Below are 27,867 nucleotides of genomic sequence, written 5' to 3'. Positions count from 1 at the left end.
AGGGGTTAGGAAAAGCTGTCTGAATAGAAGCAAGTCCGGCCAATTCATCAGCCGTGTTGTTTTCTTCGCGGTTGATCTGTTCCACTCTTATGGCGTCGAACTTCTTGATCTCGGCGCGCACCAGTGCCTGATACTTCGCATTCGCTCATCCCGGGCCTCATACTCCCCTGAGACTTGATTGACCACCAGCTTGGAATCGTTGAATACCATAAGGGCTGACCCTTTCATTCTCAATGCGCTTTTTAGTCCGGCAAGGAGAGCTTCATACTTCGTCTCGTTGTTGGATGCTGGGAAGCCGAGCGTAATTATTTGTTCGATGATCAGCCCGTCCGGTGAAGTCAGTACGATACCCAGCCCGGCCCCATGCCTATTGGATGCCCCATCGACGAAGAGCTTCCACATCTCGCCAATAAATAGCTTCCAGCAATCAGAGGGGTTCTGGGAACTTCTCAATCCCAAGTCTTTGATCGGTTCATTCTGGTCTCTTTCCCTGTCTTGGTTGAGTCCGTCTTCCAAGAAGTCGCTCGGCTCCTCTAGTTCGGTCGCTCTTCGCCCTTCTCCCACTTGTGAGCCAACACTCGTCTCTATTGCCAAAACCATGGGCTGCGCTAAATCCGTACTAGCCAAATCAGCCGGGCAAACTAGATACGTTCCAGGGGCAAATTCCGTCACAAAGTCTGCAAGAGCTTGAGCCTTGATTGTGGTGCGCGGGCGGAACTTGATATCATACTGCCCCAATTCCACGGCCCATTTCAAAATCCTTCCGGTGAAGTCTGCCTTTTCAAAAAGCATCTTAAGTGGAAACTCGGTCAACACAACTATTGTATGGGCATGAAAATGGTGCGCCAGCTTTCTTGATGCCATCATCAGGGCCAGCGCTAATTTTTCCAGCAGAAGATATCTCGTCTCGGCCGGGAGCAAAGTCTTGCTTACATAGAAGATGGGCAAGTGCTGGGTGCCTTCAGCGCGGACTAGGACGGCGCTCACAGCATGTAGAGAGACTGCCAAGTAGAGATACAACTCTTCGCCCCGCCGGGGAGTGACTAAGATAGGGGCTGAGGAAAGGTATATTTTTAAGTCTGCCAGTGCACGATCACATTCGTCATCCCAGAAGAACTTGGCCTTCAAAGTTTTAAAGAAGCGCCTGCAATGATCTGAAGACCGGCTGATAAATCTGTTTAGCGCGGCTGCCATCCCGGCAAGATGTTGCACATCCTTCGTGGAGTTGGGGCGCTCCAGCTCTTGTATAGCCTTGATCTGTGATGGGTCGGCTTCGATCCCTCGGTTCGTGACCAAAAACCCCAGAAACTTCCCGATGTCGACTCCGAAGGCGCACTTGGAGGCATTCAAACGAAGTTTGTGGTGCTTAAGTATGGCAAACATTTCTGCTAGGTCGGTGAGGTGTTGCGACTTTTCCTTACTTTTTACCACCATATCGTTAATGTAAGCCTCCATTGTTCGGCCTAAAAGAGGAGCGAACATCTTTGTCACCATCCTCTGAAAAGTTGCCCCGGCGTTCTTCAGTCCGGATGGCATGGCTTTATAACAATACAGGCCTCTAGGAGTAGTGAACGACGTGATCTCTCGGTCCGGTTCATACATGGCTATCTGGTGGTAGCCGCGATATGCATCCAGGAAGCTAAACCTCTGATGGCCAGCGGTCAAGTCCACCAGCTGGTCAATGCGAGGGAGGGGGAAGCTATCCTTTGGGCAAGCACGGTTGACCGTCTTATAGTCAATGCAGACTCGCCACTTACCATTCTTTTTCGGGACCACCACCGTGTTGGATATCCATCGAGGGTATTGCACTTCTTCTATCGCTCCTGCTTCTAACAGATTTTTGACCTCCTCTGCCACTACCTCGGCATGGTGCAGAGCTGAGCGGCGTGTCCTTTGGATGACCGGCCGTGCATTAGGAAAGACATTCAACTGATGGCAAATGAAGTTAGGGTTGGCGCCAGGCATATCGTAAGGCGTCCACGCAAAAACCTCCATGTTGGAAACCAAGAAGTTGACATAATCCAACCGCTCGGCGCTAGACAAAGATGATCCCAAGAGGAAGAACTTAGTTGGGTCATTCTCGTCGATGCGCACTTCCACCAAATCCTCGACCGATTTTTCCTCGGCTTTTCTTACTATGTCTTCAAGGACCTCCTTTCCCTCGGGTCCCTCAATCATTTGGACAAATCCTTTAGCTGCTCGGCTGCCATTTACCGCAATGAAGCATTGTTTCGCCATCACCTGGTCTTCCCAAACTTCCTCTATTTGTCCGTTTGGCGCCGGGAAGTGCAAGACCTGATGGTAAGTCGACGCTACTGCTTGCATGGCGTGCAACCAGCCCCTGCCTAAAATTAAGTTGTAGGTGGATGGGACTTTGAGCACCCAGAACTCTACTTGCTTTGTGACTGAACCTGCTTTGACCGGCAGTATGATCTTTCCTACCGGCCATTCTGGCTAAGAGTTGAAGCCAACCAAAGGGGACGTCGCAGGGGCCAAGTCCTTGTCCTCCAACTTCATTTGCTTGAACGCGTCATAGTACATAATTTCGACCGAACTCCCCTGGTCGATCAAGATCCTCTTGATGTCAAAGTCTTTGACGCGAAGAGTTACCACTAGGGCGTCATTGTGGGGCATCTGGATCCGCTCCAAGTCCCTGCTCGAAAAGGTAAGAATGTCATTTTCCTCGGTCTTCCCTTTCTTCACAGCGGGCCGAACGGAGAGCACTTCCCTCATGTGCTAGGCTTTCTTAATCATCCCTCTGAGCTCGCAGACCCTTGCTGGTTCAACGATGCCATGGATGACGTTGATTACGCCTTGGGGTGCTGCCTCTAGGGCGGCTAGGCCGTTTGGCTCGGTTTTCCCCAATGGCGCGGCTTTCATACCCCCATCTATGTATTGGTCAAGATGTCCTGCGGCCACTAGCTCTTCCAAATGTTGTTTGAGCGGTAAGCAGTCCTCCGTTCGGTGTCCCTGTTCCTTATGGAAGGTGCAGCGATACCTTGAGTTGAAGCCTCTCTGTGCATTCCCCAACTAGGCCGGCCAGCGGACAAAAGGCTCACCTCTGATCTCACTCAAGATGCGGTAAATAGGGATTTTAAAGACCATGGTGATTCCAGTCCGCGCCTTCAATTTTCTCTTAGCATCCTCCGTTGCATCACGGGGAGCGTCAGCTCGGTCGTTTCTGCGACCCTTGTTTCTGTCATCGCGGTTTGGGCCATGTCGTTAATCTTTTGGCCGGTCACTTGTGCGGTTATCCTCCTGCCCGACCGAGTGAACTTTCCCTGCTACCCTTTTGTCCGCTGCGACCGGATTAACCTTCTCGGTCGCGGAGGCGACATCATCCTCTACACGAATGTGCTCATTGATCCGCTTCATCAAGGACTCCATGGTTATGGGTTGGTGCATTATGAGAAAATCCCGCAGCCTATGTCCGACTAGGAGACCCCGCTTGTATTGAGTGATCGCCAGATTGGTAGGGCAGTCGAGGATTTCGTTGTAAGTTTCCCTGTACTTCGCGTTGTATGCCTTCAATGATCCCCCTAACTCCATCTTGACGCCCAGAAGATGATCGACCTCCTTCGGTGTTCGAGTGTTGGTTTTGAATCTGGTGACGAAGGCTTCCATTAGTTGCTGCCACCCTCGATACTCCCTTCTGGAAGCCTTTCGAACCATTTCAGGCCCAGTTCTCCCAAGCTTGCTGGGAATATGAGGCACATTAAGGCGTCATTGCGCCGGTGGCCAGCCATTACTTGCCGGTAATGACTCACGTGCATGTACGGATCCGTTCTGCCGTCGTATAAGGTGAACTTAGGCTGGTGGAATCCGACAGGGAGTGGTGTACTCTCGATCTCCGGAGACAATGGCGTGGCTGTAAGTCTCGCCAGCTCTTTGTCCACTAGCGCATGGGCCATCACTCTGGGCACTGGCATCGCCACTTCTTCGCTACAGTGAACTGGGGCGCTCAATCTCTGCCACGCCGGCACTCTTCGAGCCTCTCAACGGCGCGCCCTCTCCTCTAATACATCCCTTAGGTCTCTGGAACGGGTGGAGAAAGAGTATTGTGACGTCGGAGACGGGCGTGAGGGACGGTATGTGCTGTCTCGAGTGAGGGATCTGCCCTCCCTTCGGTCGGAATCTCCAACCCCATAGTTCCTGGTGATGGAGAGAGGGTGGGTCCTCTCCTGGCGGCGACTGTTAGAACGGGGGGATGGGGTGCGCTCATTGAGGTTGCCCTCTCTCGCAACACCCTTCCCCTTAATCTGACATCTCAGCATCTCTATCTCCGCCGCCATCTCACGAATGAGGGCGTCTTGGTCTTTGAGTTTGTGCTCTAGGCGCTGCACACGGGACTCCCCCCGCGGCCGACGGCCCTCTGGACTCTTCGAGCGATCAGTACTCCTTTCATATTTGTCTCGCGCACCTCGCGAAGAAGTTTCTAGGCCTGCCATGGCTGGAACATTCGGGGGGCCTTCTCTCCGTCGGACAGACTCTAGTGTGACGCCATCGACGACGGACAGTGGAGTTTCGTCGTTGTTGGCCATAGAGATGGTCGAAGAAGCTTGAAAAACAAGGTTTGAGTATCCAAGATGTTCCCACAGACGGCGCCAATTGTACAGGGGCGAAATATCCTCTGCTTTCCGTACTCCTTAGAGTCCAAGCTTCACGTGACGGCATCTAACCTGGCAACACAGAGAACGGTGAGCTGCCCGGCGGTGGTGTGCCGGATAGACCCTCCGACGATCAAGTCAGATCCCTTGAGGAAGAAGAAGGCTATTCGAGAGAGAGAGAGAGAGAGGGTGTTTCAGATAGCGCAAGTTGCTTACCTCTAATGTTCATCTTCCTCCCCTATTTCTAGGCTGGCCATGCAGCCTCAAGATTGTGCGCGCACTACCTCTGCTGTCCTTCCCTGGACAGGTGGCAGTGCTTACCTCTCACCACCTCACGCGTGTAAAGGCCTTGTCCTCCAACCAGTACACGCAGAACTGCCCAACGGTATTGACGCGTGCTTGGAGCAGATGTCCTCTCTCTCACGCCATTGGCCCAGGTGGCCCACTTAACCGGAGTACCACGACCGGCCTAGCCCTTGTGGAGAGTTGCCACCACAAGCAGCACAACCAAGCTGTATCTCGCCGATCTATCCCTCGGGGAAGAAGCGAAAGTCTGATTCTCATGGCCGAGCTACTCTTGGTCGGTCCACCCTGGTTGATCGACCGTGAGGCGTACCGGCCTCCCCCCGTCCTACCTTCATTCTCGGTAATACGAAGTCCGTCCACCTCGACCAACTAGTTAGAGGCATGCCGGTCCTCGCCCCGTAATCAGTCTAGCCCGGGCTACCCTTAGATCAGTTGACACACGTCACCGTGTACGCTGCCAAACGTCTAGTCACAGCTCGGTCAGACCTCAGATCGTGCCTGGTCGGCCAACCTCTTCGGTCGTGCAAAACAGGCCGAAGGGCCGCGTCAGGAGAGAAAACAGCTCGGCGCCGTGCGGTTTGCCACGACCCGTGTTACCGTAGCTCGGTCGTACTAACCGGTGCAAATCTCCCCTCTCAGTTAGGGTTTGTTCCAAATGAGATTGTTGAGCTAAGGTTTAGCTACAAAAGTTTATTTTCCCCTTATAAAGAATGTATATGAGTCTTTAAAAGTGAAAAGCTCAAATTTGAAGAAACCCTAAAATGTTGGACTTTTTGGGAAATTGTTGGATTATCAAATTAAAATGTAAAAGAGGAGTTTCTGAATGTTTTCTTGAAAAGGGTTGTGATTATGAAATTGGAGTTGATATTTGTTGAAATGAGTTATTTCTTGCATTGAAATGAATTATTTCTTGCATTGAAATGAATTTTCAAAAAGGAAAGGAGTTATGCCCTACAATGTAATTTTTGAGATTATAAAGAAGAAATGGAATAAATATTGAGAAATGTGAAATTGAAATGATAATTAAGGATGATGATGGAGTTAGATATGTATTATCACTTCCATTTGAGATTTTGAAAAAGTATATCTTTAATGAAATTTATTTATCTGTTTAGATATATTTGTTTTGGGCTATCGGTAGAGGATAGCTATAATTGTGGTAGAAATTGCATATTGACTAGGCAAACTGGACAATTTAAAAATCATGTATATCATGGAGCATGCAATGGATTTTGAGGATTTAAACTGTATGTTTTGGAAAGAGATTTTGAAAATTCTTGTGTTATGTTTTAAGGGCATTTATTTCATTTTGAGAATCATATTTTGAATCACATGTATTGTGCTGTTTGGAAAGAGTAAATAAAATGATAAATTTGAGAAATGGTTGTTGTAGAACATTGTATATGGATTAAGTGAATTTAAAATAATCTCTTATCGGTTGTAATTAAATATGATTGCATTTTAATAAATTGTATATGTATGATGTTTGGAAGGAGAAAGTAGATGTATTCCATGTTTGGGAGGAGAAAGGGGATGGACTACATTGAATTAAGTTGGCCTGTGTGTCCAGTGTGAAAGTTTCAAAAAACGAACGTATACATGGGTGCTGGTTCCTGCGGATGAAGTTTTCGTAAAATGACAATTGTAATGCATGTAGCCTATGTTTACATGGATCCCGTTGACGGTTTCCCACAGACGAAATTTCCGTGAAAGGCAGTATTGGTTTCAGAGATTTACTCATTTTATTATTGTCATTTTGGTTTTGGAAAGAAATAATTTTAAACGGTTTTAGCCATGTATTTGCTGTTGGTTAATGATGTATTTGCATTGAAATTGGCAATGAAATTGTTAGTTGGTATTGAGGTACCTGGATTGACTTGTGGAAATAGATTTTATGTCAAACTAATGTATTGAATTCAGAAAACGTTTTGAAAAATAACGAAAGGTTTGGAAGACTAGAAAGAAAGGGATTTTATTGAGACACAGAGTGGATTTGAGAATGCATTGAGCATATTATGCATGCGTGAATTGCATTCATGATCATTTACACTGGTGGAGTATATTTAGTTTTTGAAATATTTTTTACTGAGCTTTATGCTCACCCTACGTGGCTGAAAATATTTTTTAAGTATGCTTATATAGATGTGGACTGAGACGTTAAAGTTATATTTAAAACCGTATAGGGTGGTTCCTTTATTTGCCGGCCCAGGGCCATTTATGTATTTGTTGGCCGTGTGCCATTCTTGCAAAGGTTATACCCTTTGTATATGATGTAATTCTTTGGGCATCTTAATTTGATTTATAACATCTTTGTTTGTTTTTGTTGCAGTGCATCCATATGACTTAGATGTTGTATCTAAGAATGTATAAAATTGGAATAGCACATGTATTGTCTGCCTATATTATATATATCTGCATGATTGCTGTTAGTTATTGTCTATCGTTGGGTGGTTTACTTACGTGGGCCAGACCTCTTAAATTCGGGGTGTGACAAAAAAAAGCTTCTGCTCATATTGAACTATTATCAACTAGCTAGCTATCTTTGCATTTAGAAAAGGTTTAAGGTCCTGATGGTACTAAATAACCAGTGATGGCCTAAGCCTCAACTAGTATGACATCAGAGAAAAAAACCATTCCATTTGGATGTTTAGGGCAGAAGGTAGCCTTGGTACGAGTGTGAAGCAGGCAAAAAAAAAAAAATTAAATGAAATAAATGAATGTGCCAATGGAAATTCATTATACATCACAATTTAGAAACAAAAGGCAAAAGCAAAAGTGGACACCAGATATTTAAAACAAATGGCAAGCAAACGCATGAGAATCAATAAACAATTGCAGCACTTGCCATTTTCCTATATTTTAAACACTGAAGATGGAATTCTGAAACAGGAGGAATACTCTAATGGCATGTTTGATTAGTAGGATTATAGTATAGGATTAGAATTGTTAGTTCATGGACTCATAATTCAATGTTTGATTGTAAATTTTATTAATTGGATTACATGCACAGAGGACATTCAATCTGACGAAATTGGCGAATTTTTAATATTGAGAGGGGTTGGAAATTATAATTTCAAGTATAAAAGAAAAAATGTGTGGAATAAATACATAATAAATGATTATCTCACTAATTTAATTGAATAACTAATCTTACATTAATTCATGAGATTATTAATCCTGTTAATCAAATAAGGCCTAATGAAGGTCCTTTTGCAGGTGAAATATAAAGACAACACACAATACTATAAAATAGGACAAAACACCCATCATGGTGAGAATTTTAAAGAAAACGACAATGCTACGTAGCTTAAATTTTGTGGCTCAAAAGTGGCTCAAATGGCCAAAACGACGTCGTTTTGAGTACAGAACAACATAAAAATGGCCAAAACGACGTCGTTTTGGCCATTTGAGCCACTTTTGAGCCACAAAATTTGAGCTACGAGACATTTTCCTAAAGAAAAATAGCTTGTAGCTTGAAAGCTCCAAGGCTCGATTGGCCCGAATCGCAAAACGTCGTTGTTTTGCGATTTTTTTTTTTCTTCCTTCTTTCTTCTTTTTTTTTTTTTCCTTCTTTCTTCTTTCTTTTTGTATCTGAAATAGGGAAGGAGGAAGAGAGAGAGTGAGAGAAAGCGAGAGAAGAGAGAAAGCGAGAGGCGAGAGGGAAGGAGGAAGAGAAGGTGATGGCGGTCGTCGCCGATCGATCACCGGTGGGTATCGTCGTTGATCGCCACTTTCTCTGTTTTCTGTTTTCTGTATTTTTTTTTTTTTTTCTAGTGGATCTGGATGTGTTGATGATGATGATGATGATGATGATGATGTTGTTGATGAAGGTGGTGTTGTTGATGATGATAATGCGTTGATGAAGATGTTGCTGTTGATTTTTTTTTTTTGTGTTGGGTGATTTGGGTTTGATTTTTGGTTGATCTCTCTCTTTGTGCTCGGGTGATTTTCGTCTACTCCCCTCTTCTCTCTTTCCTCTTCTTTCTTCTTTCTTTCTTTCTTCTTCTTCTTTGTTGAAGAAGAGGCATAAATCAGAACAGAGAAAGGGGAGAGAAAAAAAAAAAAAAAAAAAATTCAAAACGACATCGTTTTGATTTTAGGGCCAATCGAGCCACTGATTTTCGAGCTACGTAATGGGATTGAATTTTAAAATAGCACAAAGCACTTGGACATTGTATCTCTGATCTCCAACTTTCTATGAGCCAATGATTTCACTGAACCTTTTGAGGGTGAGAATGACTTGCGACCACATTTTGTATTTATCTTGAGTGGGAAAAACTGGCTACTCTGATTTTATATCAATTATAAAGCCACACATAACCCAAAGAATCCATAAAATTTAATGACTTCAATGAAGTGGAACATCATTCAAATTAACTTTTCTGACTAGAGGTTCGGCCGTGCCTGGAATTTTTAATGAGTGGAAAAAGACTCACTGCCTGGAATTTTTAATGATTGGAAAAAGACTCACAGCAGACTTTCCTCAGGAGCAGGATTTTCCCTCCAGGATGGGCAACCGAGGCAGCAGCCAGTAATGCAGCAGTCTAACAAGCACGGACACGGAACACAACAACAAGAAAATTAGGATAGACGGGCAGGTGGCCAAAAAAAAAAAATTCACGTCAATGTAGTGTATTTTATATTTTTCCACTTTTCCCCTCTTTTTGTTTTCATATATTTTATTTTGAGCCCAAATCAACTATATAAAATTATAAATTAAAAAAACCCACATAAGCCGTGAAGTATATCCAACCACAAAACAGTGAAAAAGATAATAATTAAAAAAAGATCATAATAATTAAAACAGAAAAGATAATAATTAAAAAAAATGACATGCCATGTGGCGTTTTTGTGACATGTCGATGTCCGATACATGTCAGATATAGAAAAAACAGCCATTTTGAAGTGTCTATACTTCTTAGGCAGCGGTAGATGTTTGTGCACATGAAGATTAGAAGTTCAATGGTGCGGGAGAAGGCCAACTCAAGACAGATGAAGAAGGGTTCAAGTTTTTAGCATGACCAATTGGAGGAATAGATGAGGATAACACAGTATAGCACATGCGACAACTAAGACACTAAAACAAAAAGGACCTTACCAATCACTATGCACATCACGAAGAGGGTTCGAGTTTTTAGCATGACCAATTAAAGAAAATCTAGACTCCATTTAAAGAGATACAGAGTGACTGCACAACACTCCTGCGTATCTTATTCAGAACAGTGACAATTGACAAAACCTCGTAAAATCTATAAGTTAAAAGTATATCCTTACCCATATTCCCAGTCTCAGACGTGTTTTCTTGGTTTTTCTTGATATTGTAAATGTATCTGTAGTTAAACAGACTCATGTGGCTAATTTTAACACGCAATGAAGGAAATTGCTACTTTAAGCAGATATGTTATTAACATTTGCACGGACATTTTACTCCCAATATCACTCTAATACTGTGTTTGGTTGAGGGATTTGATGAGAGATTTGAAAAGAGAAATGGAAAAGATAGGTGAAATGTAAAAAAAATATACTTACATTTCACATAGTTTCACACACCTTTTCCCTTTCCCTTTCCAAATCCCTCCCCGAATCCCCAACCAAACACAGCATAAAAGATTGCACCCATAGTTTTGTTTTAAATATTTACAATAGGGTTATTTAACTACTTGACCTTCTCTATTTTGACAATAACACTATGTTGTAGTGATGATTATTGATAAGTCGATTTGGTATTGTTCCCACGAGAAGTTCAAATCTGCCCAAAAGATAGATAATACCTGAAAAACTGTGATCATATTAGGTAGGAAAAGAAAGGAGGGAAGAAATTGGTCAATTTGTATATCCTACCTCTATCAAAAGGAAAAAATTCACACAATTCACAAAAATAAATTATAACAAATCAAATAGGAATTTTTCACATGTTGCTCCACCTCCATGTCGAGTGACTACTACAACTCTGAAAGCTACTGCGGAAAATATAAAATAATAATAATAATAATAATAATAATAATAATAATAATAATAAATTGCCATAATAATAATAATAATAATAATAATAAATCGCCATAAGCTCTAACAGAGCTAAATCCAATGTACCTATTTAACTATACACAAAATGGATGCAGAAAAACAAAATAAAACAAAACAAAAAACAAAAAAAGAAATTTAATCGAAAAGATTGATTAGACAAGTTGAGACGGTATAACTAATTACAAATCTCATAAAAGAAGCTATACTAATGCTGTGTTTGGTTGGGGGATTTGGAGAGGGATTTGGAAAGGGAAATGGAAAAGGTAGGTAAAATGTGAATAAAATATGTCTATATTTCACCTAGTTTTACACACATTTTCTCTTTCCCTTTCCAAATCCCTCCCCAAATCCCCCAACCAAACACAACATAAAGGAATGAAGCACATACTTGCCACTTTCACAGGCCTGTTAAATGGAAATCACTTGTCATTGCCCATTAACAAGCTTGGTTTCAATCAGATGACAATATTAGTCATCAATAGAATAGAATATATGGCAAATGGAGGAAGGCACCAGAAGCCAGAATGGACAATGTGGAAGAGCAAGAATATAAAGGCTAACTAATGGGGGGCACAATGGAGAAAATCATTTCAATAGGACTTAAAATGCAGCCTCATTGCTTATATGAACTTTATCCTCTCCGGCTACCTAGCTTCTAGCAAAACAAATGCACAACTTCGAAGAACTGTACTACTTAAGAACCTTAACCTACCAAGGGATCTCACGTACATGAAAATCATAATATAAATCCAAAAGCAATAGTCATCCACCAATTGGGTAAGCATATCTAAATTGAACACTCAAGAGATCAACTTACAAAGTCAGCATGTTAATTCCAGATTTTAAGCCTTCCAAACAACTATTTCTGGTAATCTCAAATGGACATGATTAACAGCCCACTGAAATCAACACTCCCACTACACCAACTCACCACACTGACATTTCATTGCCAAATTCCATAATTTTGGGTTCAAAAAAATTATCACTACATGCAAATTTAAATGTGATACCTGGGCAGTTTTAGGGGCCTAATGCGGTTAGTTATCATGGCTGCACTCTTCTTTCCAGCTCTAAAGTGTAAAAATGAACAGTCATCAATTTCCAAGATGGCCAGTCTTAAATCTCCTCAAAGTTGAGCATTAGCTTGTTTTCCACCGAATAAGTTTAACAGGAACATATTCGGACAGAAAAAAAAAAATAAAAATGAATAACTCAAGAACTTAGACAAAAGATCGTAAACAAAATTTTACAATATGAATTATTCTCCATTGAAGCCACTAAATATTCCGCATGTTTCAATCAATGTGACAGCCTTGGCAGACTTCCATTTCCACGATTAAATCATCTATACAACCCAATTGGGCAAAACAAACATACATTCCAATGAGATAAATGGAAAAATCTATCATAATCGCTACAGCCACAGAAATATAAAGTTTTCCTGACGGCGGGAAAGCATTTCCAGCCAAAAGCATGTGTGAGCAGGAGCCTGGGGAAAAGGTGTAGAGCTGGATGGGGGAGATATTACCCCCCTAAGAAGTGCCCCTATATAGCAGTCATGACTGCATCGGGCATGTGCAAACACCAACAAAAATTGATATAAAAGGCCAGAAAAGTTCCAAGTCTGGAAAGGGCAAATTCAGTCCACGTCAAGGGCTTTGTGACCTGGACTAACACCCTCTGAAAACGATCATTCACATCCTCTAACAATCCAGTATTGTCAATCACTATGTCTGCCTTAGTCCTTTTCAAATCCAAAGGCATCTGAGATTGTATCCTGTTTGTAGTGATGCTCCATCTCTTGCCATGAGTCGCTGAAGCTGTCTTTCAGGATCAACTGATACTACAATAATGGAGTTTGTCCACTTGTCCATCTTGGCCTCAAACAACAAAGAGATATCGAGAACAATAACCTTACAGCTCTTCATCCAGAGCTTCAAAAATTCCCAAAAAAATTACCAGAATAAGTATAAGGTGCTAAATGTCTGCAAGAATATGATGCACAGAATTAAAAAATTAATGCAATGTATTTATGGAAAGTTCACATCGCAGCCCTCTAGTAATTTGGTACCAGACTACCAAGCAAAACTTAAGGCAATAAAAAAAATAAAGGATAATTTCCGAATATATATATATATATATAATAGCAGTGTGGAGAAGAGATAAAAAAAATTCAAATTAATTAACAGTTCACCCTTCTGTAGATTAATAATCAAAAGATGGATATATCTTAGAAAAAATGACTAGTTTAAGACAAGAAAATAAACAACAGTCAGTGCTCTAGCAGAAATATTAACACTAATCCAGTGATATTATTACAGGAAATGAAGCCATTCATGTTTTTAGTACCTGAAAGTAAACATGAGCTTGAAACAAGCCAGACATCCATGAGATTAGAAAACAGTACTGATACTTTCCTAACCCAAATGATACGAAATGCACAGTTGGAAAAGGATTAGCTATCCATTGGACATCCAAAACCAAATGCACCCAAACACTTCCAACCTATTAAGAAGTTGACGCTTATCAACATCAGAAAATACTATGTGGCTGAGCTTTCACCAAATACTATCAAGTTAACTTATCCATTTTCCCATAAGACGTATTCACCAAATGCTGCCATGACATTTTTTTTTTTTGATCAACAACAAAAGCTTTATTAATAAAAAGGAGAGAAGAGGATGAGGCATCCTCTGAATACAAAACAGTGAAAAGACAACAGGAAAAAGTCCCTAACTGACTAAAAACAATCAAAAGCTTACAAAGCACACACCGCCAACCAATCTCTAGCTAACAAAAAGAGTGGAACTCCTTTAAATAAAGAGTTCCCCGACGCCCAAAAAGAAGATAAGTGACAAACATGATCCCATAAACAATCCACCTCCCGAAACTTATCTTCAAACAACCTCTGATTTCGCTCCCATCATAGCACCCAAAAAGTTGCAAAGACCGCGCAAGTCCATAAAATTTTGGCTCTCTTCGATCCTCCAAATGTATGAAAATCAATTAAAAGCATATGCACACTCCTTTTTGGGGCCACCCACATACCATATCTAACACCAAACAATCAATGCCATAGATTCAAAGCTATTGGACAATGCAAGAATAAATGATCCACGGATTCCCCGCTCTTACAACACAGAATGCACCACTGAGGATTTAAAAGACGATTTGGTCTCCTTTTCTGCAATGTATCATTTGTCAAAATTCCCCTATGAACCAAGGCCCACATGAACACCTTTACCTTAAAGGAAGCACAAGCCTTCCAAACTTTTTTACAAAAAGGAAATTGAGGGATTTGAGGATTATCGATGATGTAATCAAAAAAAGACTTGCAAAAAAATATTCCGGACGAATGAAGTGCCCCCAAACCCTCTTGTCCTCCAAAAGAGGAGATAAAGAGAAGTGATCAATTCTAGATAATAAAGAAACCAACTGTGAGGCCTCCCTATCATTAAGATTTCTAGAAAAATCAAAATTCCAAGCAATTGGAGCTAAGAGAGAGCAAGCCATGGAAGCAATTGAAGAATTATGTGAACGAGCCACTCGATAAAGATGCGGAAAATCCGCAGCAAAAGAAGATTGATCCATCCAAACGTCCTCTCAAAACCGAACAATTTCCCCATTACCCACCCTTACAAAAAGATGTTGAGACCAACATGTGAAAATTTGAGAAATTGACTTCCAAGGAGCACGACAACTACCCCTTAAAACCACTCGTGAATCCCTACCATTGTCCTGAATCCCATATTTGCTTCTAATAACCTAATGCCATAATGAATCAATCTCCAGTGGAAATCTCCATAACCACTTGCCAAGAAGGGCCAAGTTCCTAGCTACAATGTTACCGATAGCCAAACCTCCTTTCTCCTTAGGTAACGACACCACCTCCCAATTCACCAAATGATCATTTTTCCCCTCATCCTTACCTTCCCAAAGAAAATCCCGCATCAACTTTTCTATTGACCTTGCCACCTTAACCGGAATCTTGAACAAAGATAAATAATAGATAGGAATTCCGCTCAAAACAGTCTTAACCAAAGTGTACCTTCCCCCTCGAGATAATAAAGCCTTGCTCCAACCTTCCAACATTTTGCCAATCTTTTCCATTACTGGAGTCCAAAAAGTTTCACTTCTAGGATTACCCCCCAAAGGAAGACCTAAATACTTAATCGGAAGGGACTCTATACCACAATCTAAAAGAGACGCCCTACTCTGAAGTTGATCTTGTTGCATATTAATTCCCACCACACTACTTTTTCCCAAATTAACCTTGAGCCCCGAAATAAGCCCAAAAATTCTCAAGATCGAATACAGGTTGAGTATCTGATTTTCATCCCCCGCGGAAAAAAATATAGTATCATCCGCATATTGTAAATGGTTCACACTAACTCTATCCTTCCCCACCTCCAATCCCTCAACAAGACCTGTTTCTTTAGCTCTATCAACCATCCTGCCCAAAACATCCGCCACCAAAATAAAAAGAAAGGGAGAAAGTGGGTCCCCTTGTCGAAGCCCTCGCGAAGCCCTAAAACACTCCCCTGGTTTCCCATTAACTATAACTGACATATTGCAAGTCGACAAACAACCCCTAAGCCAAGATCTCCACCTCCCACCGTATCCTTTCTTATCCATTACAAAATCTAAAAATTGCCAATCCACATTGTCATATGCCTTTTCAAAATCAACCTTAAAAATAAGCCCTTCCCTCCCTAAACTCCTATATTCCTCCACTACTTCATTTGCCACTAAGGCAACATCTAAAATTTGTCTACCTTTCACAAAAGCCCCCTGCACCCTAGACACCGTATCCCCTAAAGACATCTTTAGTCTTTTTGATAAAACCTTTCCCAAAATCTTATACAATGACGTTACCAAACTAATAGGCCTAAAGTCTCCAATTCTAATAGCCTCGACTTTCTTAGGAATTAAACAGATGAATGTGGCATTTGAGCTCAAATTAACAATTCCTGACTCATAAAATTCCAAAAACACTCTCAACAAATCCCCTTTCACCACCTCCTAACAATCTTGAAAGACAGCCATAGAAAAACCATCCGCACCTGGAGCTTTATCTCTCTCACAATCAAAAACCGCCTCTCGAATTTCTGTTTCATCAAAAGGCCTTTCAAGCCATGTTGCAATTTCCGAATCAATGGTTCCCTATTCTAGCCCTACAATCCCCGGTGTACCCATCTCTTCCTTCGAATAAAGTTGGGAATAAAACTCATAAATGCCACTGACAATCTGATTCTCCCTGTCCTCCACAACCCCTGGACTTATTTCTAATCTCTTGATGAACTTCTTTTTTCTTTTCCTGTCTGCAACCTTGTGAAAAAATTTTGAACTAACATCCTCTTCCTTCAACCATTTGATCTTTGCTTTTTGAGCCCAAAGAATTTGCTCCCTAAAGGTCAACTCCTCCAGTTTCAGTCTACACTCGGATCTTTCCCTTCTCAAAGACTCAACTAAACCCCCATGCACCTCCAAATCATCTAACTCTACTATTATACTTATCACCTCCTTTTTTGAAGATTCCAAAAACCCAAACACCTCCCTATTCCTACACTTTACCTTCTCCTTGACCATCTTCAACTTTCTCATAAATTTAAAACCTTCCCAGCTGTGACAACTAGAATTGGACCACCATTCCTCAAAATTTCGCTTAAAACACACATGCTCCAACCACATGTTCTCAAATCTAAAAGGCATCGGACCCCATTGTAATGGACAACTTTCGAGCACAATAGGACAATGATCTGAAACTATTCTAGGCAACGATTCTTGTCTTGAATTGGGAAAAACCCCATCCCACCCCAAAGAATATAAAAATCTATCCAGTCTGTAGCACACCAAATTCTCTTGGAGATTAGACCAAGTAAATATGGTATTACACAAAGGAAGATCCACCAGCTCACACCCTCGTATGAACGAATCAAAATCTCTCATCCCCCTAGTCGTTCTAATCCCATTAAGTTTTTCTGAAACCGTTCTAACCACATTAAAATCCCCTCCAACGCACCAATTTGGTGAACACAACCCAAATAATCCAGCTAGCTCCTCCCAAAAATCCTTTCTCCTAGAAGGCCTGTTAGGACCATAAACACCTGTCAACCACCACTCCGATCTATCTAAGTTCCTAAACCTAATTGAAAGCGAAAACTCCCCCACTATTGTTTCACACTCAGAAACAACTCTCTCATCCCACAATATCAAAACACCCCCAGATCTACCACTTGCAGGCAAGCACACCCATCTCCTGTGTCTAACCCCCAAAGGCTTTGCATAAACCTTCTCTCGCATACTTCTACTTTGGTCTCCTGTAAAACAACAATGTCCGGTTGATGATGTTTAAGAAAATCCTTGATAACACCCCTCTTTTTCCGAGAGCCCAGACCCCTAACATTCCAACTAAAAATCTTCATAAGGAAACCTTATCTCCCTTACCCGCCCCACTTCTCCTCTCGTAATTCACTGAACTCGCTAAATTCTTTAATTCCCTAGCCCCCTTTTTACTACTATCACCTTCCTTTCTAACAGCTAACCCCCTCGTGGACCTATTACTTACCCTACCCGACCCAAACATGTCCTTAATTCTAACTAATGACAACCCCATGACCTGTAATAATTGCAAAAAATAAGGAATCTCACTCTCCTCAATTGGGCAAGTTGCATACTTGCTCAACTCGTTCAGCCATCTTTCTGTTTCTTCCTTCTCTCCACTAAAACCCTGGCCCCCCTTGTCAAAATGATTCCTGGAAATCCTACACTGATTATCGTTCACCTGACCTTGAGATATAGTTGCATGTAAGGATTCAGACACTAAGGTAGACTCAATCACCGTGGCCCTCGGGATATCAGTCGTAACCCCTTGTACAGCAGTGTCAACTAAAGAGACATCATGAACAGGGCAGAAGGAACTGGATTGAAGAGGCAAAGACAACCCATCCTGAACCCCATCCCCAGAAGAGGAAGAATTTGGAATAGCATGTAACCCCTCATGTAAAGATGAAACTGTTAAACCTTGGGTAACGGAAAAACTGACCTGATTCAGAGCTTCAGGAACCTTATCGAAATCCTCATCCAAAGTGGTACAGTCTACATTAAAGAAACGGTTGAGATCCCAGTCACTATCTACTTGCTCATCCTCACTAATTTCCCCTTCAGACTTCGATTCTGAGCTTGCAGATGATCCATATTCCTCCAAATTTTGCAATACCTCGTGTATCTCAAAATGACCCTCATCCACCTCATTAATCTGCTTTTCCGAGATCCTTATCACCTCCATCAATTCCTGAATCCCAGTCTCTGACCTCCCATTTAATCCCTATAAATCCCCCACAGATCTATCGACAACATTTGCCAGCCCAAAATGGATCTCTTCTGTATACATATCTCTGCGAATGGGTGACAAGATTTGTATAGCACGATCGACTTGATCTGATCCTTCACCGGATGGAAATTGACTGGCCTCCTTCATCGCTGAGCTACGTCGAAGACCCTCTTCTCCATCGAACCCTGTAACCCGTTTGAAACCGGACCCCGAAACCTCAATCGGATTGGAAAAAGAAACCTTTGGGCCTTTAAAAACATTTGGGCCCCTTTCAAGAGGCGGCTCAATTATTGAATTTTCAAAAATAATTGGGCCCTTATCCTTATGAGTATGGCAAGCATGTGGGACTGAGAACTGTGGCCCATCAGCACAGCTATTATCTGATACTAACAATTCGTGGGTTGAGCCCACTTCATTACCAGGCCCATTATAATTAAAGACAAGCCCATTCACGTTAGTCTTCCCAGGCTGACTTCCCCTATCAACCTTTGCAATTCCTCCATTACTTTCACCCCCCTCGAGCGTGTCACCCAACTGCCTTCTCATCTTCTTCGTGCCACGTGTCAAGCTTGTCCCCTGAATCTCCTCGTCTTCCTCTTCTCCAGCACTGGGTTCACCTGAAAAACTCCATTGCCGATGAACCTCCCTTCTTCCGACAGGCTTTGACAGAGCCTTCAATCGCACTACCACCGAGATCTCGTCGAACTGAATATGAAGTTTTGCAGGTAAGAACCCATTTCCATACCCTCTAACCTTCAATCTAGCCTTGAAGAGATTTCCAAAATACCTGGTTCTGCGGTCTACCTCAATCAGCCCACCACATTTTGACCCAATCCATTCAAAAACTCTGTCCTTCCAGAAATTAAAAGGCAAGTCACAGACAGATATCCAGCCTCCATTTGAAGCGATAACAGCATCCTTACTGAATACCTCTTCCGACCACCTATCCAGTCTCACAACAATACTTTTATGAAAAAAACATACTCCTTGTGCACCATAGTAATCGGCTTCATCGGAACTTTTTGCAAAAAACAAAGCCTTATTTAGTTGAAAAGGTCTCAAAACAATTGAAGTTTTAAACGATCGATTTAATTCCTTTTCAATTTGAGCCCAGTCATCAAAGAAGTCAGTTCTGGTACAAACCACCACCTTGCGCATCTCTAAACAGAAATTATTGCCATTCGAAATATTTGATTGAGACTTAAGCACATCAGCATATGAGGCTACTTTGTTTGCCCATGTTTTTTGGAAAATAAACCTATTTCCTTCTGAATTTCCCCTGCGGTTACTGAATACAAATTGATTATTTTTATTATGGCCCCCCTTATCTGTAGACCTTACATTCCTTTCAACATCCGAAACCCTGATGCCTCCATGGATGATTCGTTCCAGCATCTTGGCCATTGCTTGCCATCCCTGACCATCAACCCCTACTGGAATGATGATGTTGTTGCGTTTCACCCCAGCCTCCCACTTTGACATCTCGACAAAGATACCTCCCTTGTTACTGAATTTCTGAACCCAAAAAACTGTTGAACTACTTGTGTATTTGGAGAAGAAAGGTCGGTCATGATGCTGGCCCCATACCTATCGCAAAGCTTTAATGGCCCAAGAAACACCCCCCAGATCTATCTTCAAATTGTAACTCCGAAATCGATTCCTTTCAATGATCTCCACTAAACCTCCTCTGGATTCAATATCCACTTGAATGGTGATAAGCTTCTATTCGATTCGTAACTCAGAAGCTCTCCCGCCAAATACACTCAACATCGCTCTCTGACTCATATTTTTTTTGGGACACAAAATGCTCAGCTGCTGCAGAGATCCTATTGTCTCAGGAATTGGACCACTGAAACCGCAACTAATCAGGATCAGGTTTGATAACTTAGTCAAATTTCCAATTGATTGAGGAAGAGATCCTGTCAAACCGTTGTTGTATGATAGATCCAGAGTCTGTAATTCAGACAACCCTTGAATGTCTCCGGACAGCTGACCAATCAATCCCACGCCGGCTAATGTTATAGATGTCACACGTGAATTGGTGCAACGAATTCTTTCCCAACTGTTGCCACATGGATCCGACCCAACCCAATTGAGTGGTGTGTTCTTCCAGATTTCTTTGAGAGCGTTTAGAGCAGCAACTTGGAAACCTGAGAGTGACAACTCCAAGACTCACGAAGCTGAACCACATACTTGCTGCCATGACATTTCTCCAGCCATTTGTTCCTTTCTTTAGAACATCCTGTTACATTGGTCGACTAAATTGTTTGAATAATGACAAATAAAAGAGAGAAAATAAACCCTTCAAATAAATTTCTGCAAACATAAACTCCTACTTGCAGCGTGGGGCATAAGTTAGTTTTAATATTCTTACTCTGTACAAAAATATAAACTTTTTTTTTCTTTTTCTTTTTTCCAAAGTAAATTCTACTACATTTGGGTTTTGTTAGTAGACTAATGAATAGCTAATGTAATTTTGCAATGTAAGAAGACACCAAATACATGTCAACAATGGCAGTTAAATCTTTTCCACTCTCCTACCAATTTTCTTCTGAACAACGCTCTACACAAACATACATAAATTTTGTATGAATTTCCACACCATAAGACAATGCTTTTGGGGGTTCTTTCATTTCAAATCAAAACACCAACTACCATTATAATTATGGCTAATTGATAATAATTTCAGTAAATCACTGCCAAATTTATATATAAAAATTCTGCAACAAGTGTAACCATTTTCTATTTTTCTTTCAAGCTGGTTTCATCTCATCTCCAAGGCTTCTTTACCAAATTTCTATATAAATTACAATTGTTGTCTTAGTATGTTTTCAACAATCATTGTCATAAACGTCTCTGTTATTCTAACTCTAATCAATTCCACATAGTTCAAAATTATATAGGGCTTAGTCTCACCATAACTAAGCACATGAATTTGAAGAGAGAGAGAGAGAGAGAGAGAGAGAGAGAGAGAGAGAGAGAGAGAGAGAGCGCATACGCGAACGACGAGGATGCGATGAGACTTAAAAAATGTAGCTGGGGGGTAGAACGTCGGCTGTTGATCGCCACAACGGCGGCGACGGTTAGGGTTAGGGTTAGGGTTTGGAGAAGAAGAGGGTTTTTTTTTGTATTATTTGAAAATAATTGGTGTGTGTTGAGAAAAATTAAAGAGTTTAGTAGGGGTGCGGAGAAGAAGAAGAAGAGAAGAATAAGAAGAAGGAAGAAGAAGAAGAGAATGAGGAAGAAGGAGGAGGAGGAGGAAGGAGAAGGACTGGAGGGGGCATAATCACAGGGGGAGGAGGTGGAGGCGGGGCCGGAGGCGATGGCGGTGGTGCTGCGACGATCGGCGGCGACGAGGCGACGGCGGTGGTGCTGTGACGATCTCCTCTCCTCCTCTCTCTTTCTCCCCCTCTCCTCCTCTTTCTCTTCTCCTCTCTTCTTCCTCTGCTCTTCTCCTGTGTTCAACGAAGAAGAAGAAGAAAAGAAAGAAAGAAAAGGAAGAGAAAGAAAAGGCAGGAAAAAAAGGGAAATGCTACAAACCCCAGTGGGGTGACCCTCACTGACAATCCCCAGTGACGTGTCGCACTGGGGTTGGCCAAAAATTAAAAAAAAAAAAACAGTTTTTTTGTCCAATAGGAGCCGACCCCCAGCACCCCCAGCTGGGGGTCTAAGTCATTTTTCGAAAAAAAAAAAAGTCGAATGATGTTTGATCTGAAAATAGAATTTTTTGAGCTACGAGTCATTTTCTGGGGTCCAAATTGAATGATGTTTGATCCGAAAATAGAATTTTTCAAAAATTAAGTTAAATTATAAAGGGGAAATTAAAAATAAGTTGAAAGATAAAATTAAAAATAAATAAATAAATAAATTGCAAAGTTATGAAAAAATTTATCATTTTAATTATTAAAATTGATGTTAAAACCTTATTGTCGAGTTTTGTTATTGAGACATTTTTTCGTAAATCCTTTTTTATTTACTTATATTTTATTTAGTCCATATTATTTTTTTATATTCTAATAAGTCCTATGAGTGACATAATTACTAAAATACCCTTAATAATATTCACATTTACAGTATAAATATTTCGTGATGTGAATGCTCACATTGTCAATGTGAACATTTAGACGTCAATATGAACATTCACATTGTAAAATATGAATGTTCACATCACTAAAATGCTAACCGTTCAAAAAATATTTGTAAGCTTAGAAATGTTTATAAAATACTTTAAATATGAAAATTAGGATTTGGTAGATCAAATGTTCAAATAATAGGACTTATTGGAATACAAGAATATTTTATGAACTAATTAGGATACAAACACTTGAAAAATGCTTTTCTAATAAATCTCCCTTTGTTATTTGTCATTTAATAAAATTAACAGAAAAAATAAGATTGTTAACTAACCTTCTTTACAATAATAAAATTATTAGAATTATTAATTAATTATATTTTTGACATTATTAAGAATTGTTACTTGACTTGATGATTGATTAATAAAATAATTCATTTGTTATGTGATTAAAAAATTAAAAAGCATGATTAAAAAATTTAAAAAGCATGATGTAATTTTTTAAATTACATAGAATAATTAGTATTTTATGCAAATATCAAGAATTGAGTTTATAATTAACTAATTAAAGTACAGGTAATTCGATCATAGTCAAATGTCTTTTTTTTTGTTTTTTTGTTTTTTTTTTGGGGGGGGGGGGGGGTTTAAATTTAAATCTTAATTTTACATAGCTTGAGAGACTATCATGGTTCTGTTTTTATAATTTGAATAATTTGTTTTGTAAGGATTCCACGTATATCATTTATAAAAAAAATTAAATTGATTCTATAATTGTAACATTTTTATCTTATCATATTTATCTTCAAAAAATAAATAATTTATTTTCAAAAACAAATAACTATTTAGATCATCAAAATGAAATTTATTGTGGATCTCACAATTTTAATTAAATGTGTAGATTTAATCTGATGTGAAAAAATTGTGATTAGATTTGTAAATTATGAAAATATAACAAACATAAAAACTAAAATATTTCTTATCTTTTTCTCATAACCACATCTCCCAATTTTCTTAATCCAAACAAAAATTGCTAGAGGTTCTAAATTTTATATTAAAATTTTTTTGCCAATGCACTTGTATGGGCATGGGTTTCACACCCATTAAAATTTTTACTAAATACTCATATGAGTGTGCCACAGCCATGTACGTTTAGTAAACATTTTGACAAAATTTTTATATCTCTAACATTACTTTAACTCAAAATAGAAATCCCACCTTAGACCATCTCTAATCTTTTATCAAATTTAAATTTCATGAAAAATTAATGAAAACGGCACTTCAACTATTGTATTAGTTTGGTATTAAATGAAGGAAACAATACTTTTTTCATCAAATTAAGGGAGCATTTATTCTTTTATCAAATTTATAGGTGACTGTTGGACCGAACGTCATCCCAGACAATCGATTTTAAAATGAATTTGATAAAAATTTACTCTAGACGACTGGCCTCATTTGATGAAAAGATTAAAATGTGTCATATCTTATCAAATTTTTACTCAAATTTAATAAAATATCTGATAAATGATTAGAGAGGCTCTTACCGCACCAAAAGTGCTGTGGATCCAAAAGTATTCAATAAAATATATATATATAAGGAAATAGAGAGTAGGGCTATGCAAAAATTAGCAAGCCTAATGGCCCTCCTGCACTCTATTATTTTAATAAAATTTTAAATTTTTTTATTAATATTGTTTAATTTCAAAATAAAAAATTTGTATTTCTACTTAAAAGTTGGTATGCTAGTGATGGAGCAACTGAATGGGACGAAAAGAATAAAATAGAATGGTAACTGCACAAGAAGAGAGAACGGTAATGGTAATTAATAAAGAAAATACTATTAGTACATAATATCAAATAAATTTTTTTTTTACTAAAATCATGTAATTGTTGTATTTTTATAATTAAATATAATTTTAATGGGCACTCTATTTTAAAATAATAAGTCCCAATGTAACGATGTTATTTTATATATTTTTTATTTTAGTAATGCTATATCCATCAAATTTAAGCTCATTCAAATTTTCCGAATTTGTGCACACTGATCATCTAAAAGGTCGACTGATCAGTCATTCGGATGGATGTCAATTGACACATTAGTTAACAAGGTTGACAGTTACAGTTGACAAGAGTGACGCGGGTCATCCGGCATACGTAATTCGGACAATTCGGATGAGTCCAAATTCAGTGCATCAATTATTTTTCTTTTCATTTATACATCATACTTATTCATGATATTTGTTATTTCATAAAAAAACAAATACAAGAATTGGTTGCATAGGTTGAGAATTAATATTATTTACTAACATAGAAAAAGAGAGAAATATTAAACATGAAATGTACATCATGAAAGAGAAGACAAATTTGTGTAGAAGAAGAAAATTAGAAAATAGGAAAAATTCGTAGCAAGTCCAAACACAACTTTTTTTTTCGATAGGCCAAACACCAAGTTGAAAGGGCTAAATTTGTTAATAGGATGGTATCTGTACGGGAAAGAAATAAACTTTCTCGTATAATCTTGTTGATCAAGATTGTGCTCCTTCGTACGTCATCGCTTTACTCCCTGAAAACACAAACGTGAGCTAGCCGGCGGGTGTGTACCGGATACCTCTCCGATGCCTAAGTCAGCACAATAGACAAATAGACAAAAAGGTCTATGTATTCGGGAATCAAAGTTGTGTGTTACCTCTCCATAGGTGATGTTATGAGCTTTTATAGGTTCCGCGTGGCACAATCCAAGTAAGACTCTTACTCCTCCATGTAGAGTCCTCCTAGGAATCATATTCCTAAAAGATAATTCTTATCCTTCAACACTCTCCTCATTGCTTAAACCAAGTGAGATGGTTTTACCACGGTTGGATGTCAATACGACCGAGCTAACATGACCATGCTAAAGCCGCAGACTAGACCGAGCTCCAGATAGCTCGGTTCTTCCTTTCACTGCATGTACCTCGGTTTGACATACTCCAACTGTGGTGTTTACTTATTACCGTGCTAACCGTAGTAAACCCCCGACCAAGCTAACGATAGCTAGGTCCACCGCAAGAAGCCCAAATACCTTGGTTCTGAATACCACGACCGAGATAACTACCTTTACTCCGTCTGGTGACTTTAATCACACTTGGACTGTGGTAACACTTGACAATCCCTTTTCATACTTGGACCGAACTAACTATGGCGCGTTAAGACCGCGCTAACCAAAGCGAGGTCCACCATGAGAAGCCATCATACCTTGGCTCCAAATACTATAACCAAGCTAACTATGGCGTGCTACAATCGCGGTAACCGTCATTACACTTGGACCGAGCTAACTATCTCCACTCCGACCGTGGTGACCGTCATTACACTTGGACCGAGCTAACACTTGCGATCCACTTGCTCAGCTCTTTTTACCGCGGCTGACACCTTTACCTCGGCTGACCCCTTTACCTTGACTGATATCTTTACCTCGGCTAACATTGCGGTCAACCAAGTTACTTCGGCTCTTCTCTCCGTTTGACTACCTTGCTTGGTAGCTCGACCATAGCGTTGACCGCCACTAGGAAGTAGCTAAGTCCCGTAGCTACGTCCCGTGGCTAAGTCTTATAGCTAGGCCGCGTAGCTAGGTCCAATAACTCGGTCTCGTAGCTAGGTCTTGTAGCTAGGTCCAACAGCTTGGTTATGTAGCTAGGTCCTATAGCTAGTCCCGTAGCTAGGTCCCATAGCTAGGTCCCGTAGCTAGGTCCTAAAAACATCTTTGACCGCCACTCCAACCTAGCTCGGCCCAATTTGGCTACACAAATTACCCTCTCAATTGCCCCTTAATTCCATCTGCGTAGCATGATTTGGGATTACCTGTTAACAGCCGAGCTAAAAACTTCAGCCCTTCAACCGAGCAATAACTTGGGGCGAAACCAACTCCCTGACTTAATCAAAACCGAACTAAGAATGCCGCACCATAAGCTTCAACCGGGCGACGAATCCCTCATTCCACTTAGCCAAGCGAGGACTCCATTTATTTCGCCTTTGTTTTTTTTAACATGGTCCAACGATCCGTGCTTAATATTTTTCCTTTTCACTTTGCAGACTGACTAGGTTGGCCAGTGTAACGCCCTCAAAATAATACACAAAACCCATCACTTTAGACATGCATTGATATAAAAGAAACCAACCATTTCTATTCATTAGAGTAATTCTTACAACTGTATTACATGTTAACAACAAAAGCAAATGCCCTATGGGCTTACAGCTTTCCAAGTCAACACCTGGTTACACAAAAGAAGAGTACTAACTCTATACAAAATAAGCCCTTGGCTTGATATACATGTAATACAAACAAAATAAACAAAAAAAAAAAAAAAAAGAGTCTTCAACTCTCATCATCATCCAAGCTATGTCCTTGGAGGTGGCATACTACCTGTACCTGAAAATAATGTCCCATAAAGGGTGAGCCAACGCCCAGTAGAGATATGCTAAACACAGTATGAGCAATGACTAAGACATTAGCAATTGATAAATGTTCAATTTCCAAAAACCAATTCATAACCCATTTCCATTTCATGACCACTATGTTCATGTTTCATTTCAATTTCCATTTATTATCAATTTCACAATTTACATCAATGGCTCAGAACCTGGCCAACCACTTATATGTGACAGTGACTCATATTAAACATTTCTCATTTTTACAATAGATAAACATACTAGTTGTATCAACATCTCAACAGATAAGCATACAAGCTGTATCCACATTTCAACAGATATGCATATTAGCTATATCAACACTTCCAAAGATAAGCATATGAGCTGTATTAACACTTCCAAAGATAAGCATATGAGCTATATCAACACATTATCTGACAAGCATATGAGCTGTATCAGTGGAGTCCATCCCCTATCTCCTCCCAAACAATATCCGGTTTAGAGGTCCATCCCCTATCTTCCCCTAAACCGTGGAGTACATCCCCTATCTCCTCCCACACACACAACGTATATACACAAAGGTCATATACACAATCAATCAATACATAACGTTAATGTATTCTATCAACCGTCATACTCTATGACATATCCAATTGATTAGTTTTAGTTTGCCTAATCATCATGCATTGTCTACAACAATCAAAACTATCCTCCACCGGTAGTCCAAGCAATTATTTCTAAACAGATAATAAAAGCTCCAACAGATAAAATATCAGTGTTTTCAAAAGTGAGCGATTAATAAATCTAACTCCACTATTCAACCATATAATGAACCAATTTCATTATTTCCAACTCAATTCCATGAAGTCACAATTTTCCCAAAATTAGGGTTTTCCACCCGATTTCCAAATATTGACCCAATGGTCTAAATATCAACAACCAATAACGATATCATTATTTTGAACCCACAATACGCATTTTAGACTCAAAATAACAAATCCTCTTTTAACATTTTGAAACCCTAAGTCCCAAAATTTATCCAACTTCAACACTTTATCAAAACAACCAAAAGTCTATGTTAAAGACCATAAGAGTGAGTAGGAATCCCTACCTCAAATTTGGAGCTC

The 27,867-nt window shown here is 40.0% G+C and overlaps 1 protein-coding gene across 3 annotated transcripts; it reads right to left on the bottom strand.

Annotated features, from left to right (window-relative positions):
• Nucleotides 1-12,165: 12,165 nt before the first annotated feature.
• Nucleotides 12,166-18,472, bottom strand: LOC114300245 (uncharacterized). Of its 3 annotated transcripts, none has more exons than XM_082899649.1 (2): nucleotides 13,287-18,472; nucleotides 12,166-12,871 (listed from the first exon to the last, which is right to left on the bottom strand). In XM_082899649.1, the coding sequence occupies exon 1, from the start codon at nucleotides 17,238-17,240 to the stop codon at nucleotides 16,101-16,103; it is 1,140 nt and encodes a 379-aa protein (XP_082755775.1). In that variant the 5' UTR covers nucleotides 17,241-18,472; the 3' UTR covers nucleotides 12,166-12,871; nucleotides 13,287-16,100. The 3 variants fall into 2 exon arrangements, with proteins under 3 accessions (XP_082755777.1, XP_082755775.1, XP_082755778.1); XM_082899651.1 differs by having other exon boundaries at nucleotides 12,166-12,922.
• Between the last annotated feature and the right edge of the window lie 9,395 nt (nucleotides 18,473-27,867).

The sequence above is a fragment of the Camellia sinensis genome, chromosome 12 (assembly GCF_055761805.1).
Source record: "Camellia sinensis isolate YWXY chromosome 12, ASM5576180v1, whole genome shotgun sequence".
NCBI lineage: Eukaryota > Viridiplantae > Streptophyta > Magnoliopsida > Ericales > Theaceae > Camellia > Camellia sinensis.
This window is presented reverse-complemented; position numbering and strand designations above follow the sequence as displayed.

Coding starts and splice junctions, on each gene's coding strand:
- LOC114300245 (XM_082899651.1), bottom strand. CDS start 17,240: ATGCGAGAGAAGGTTTATGCAAAGCCTTTGGGGGTTAGACACAGGAGA.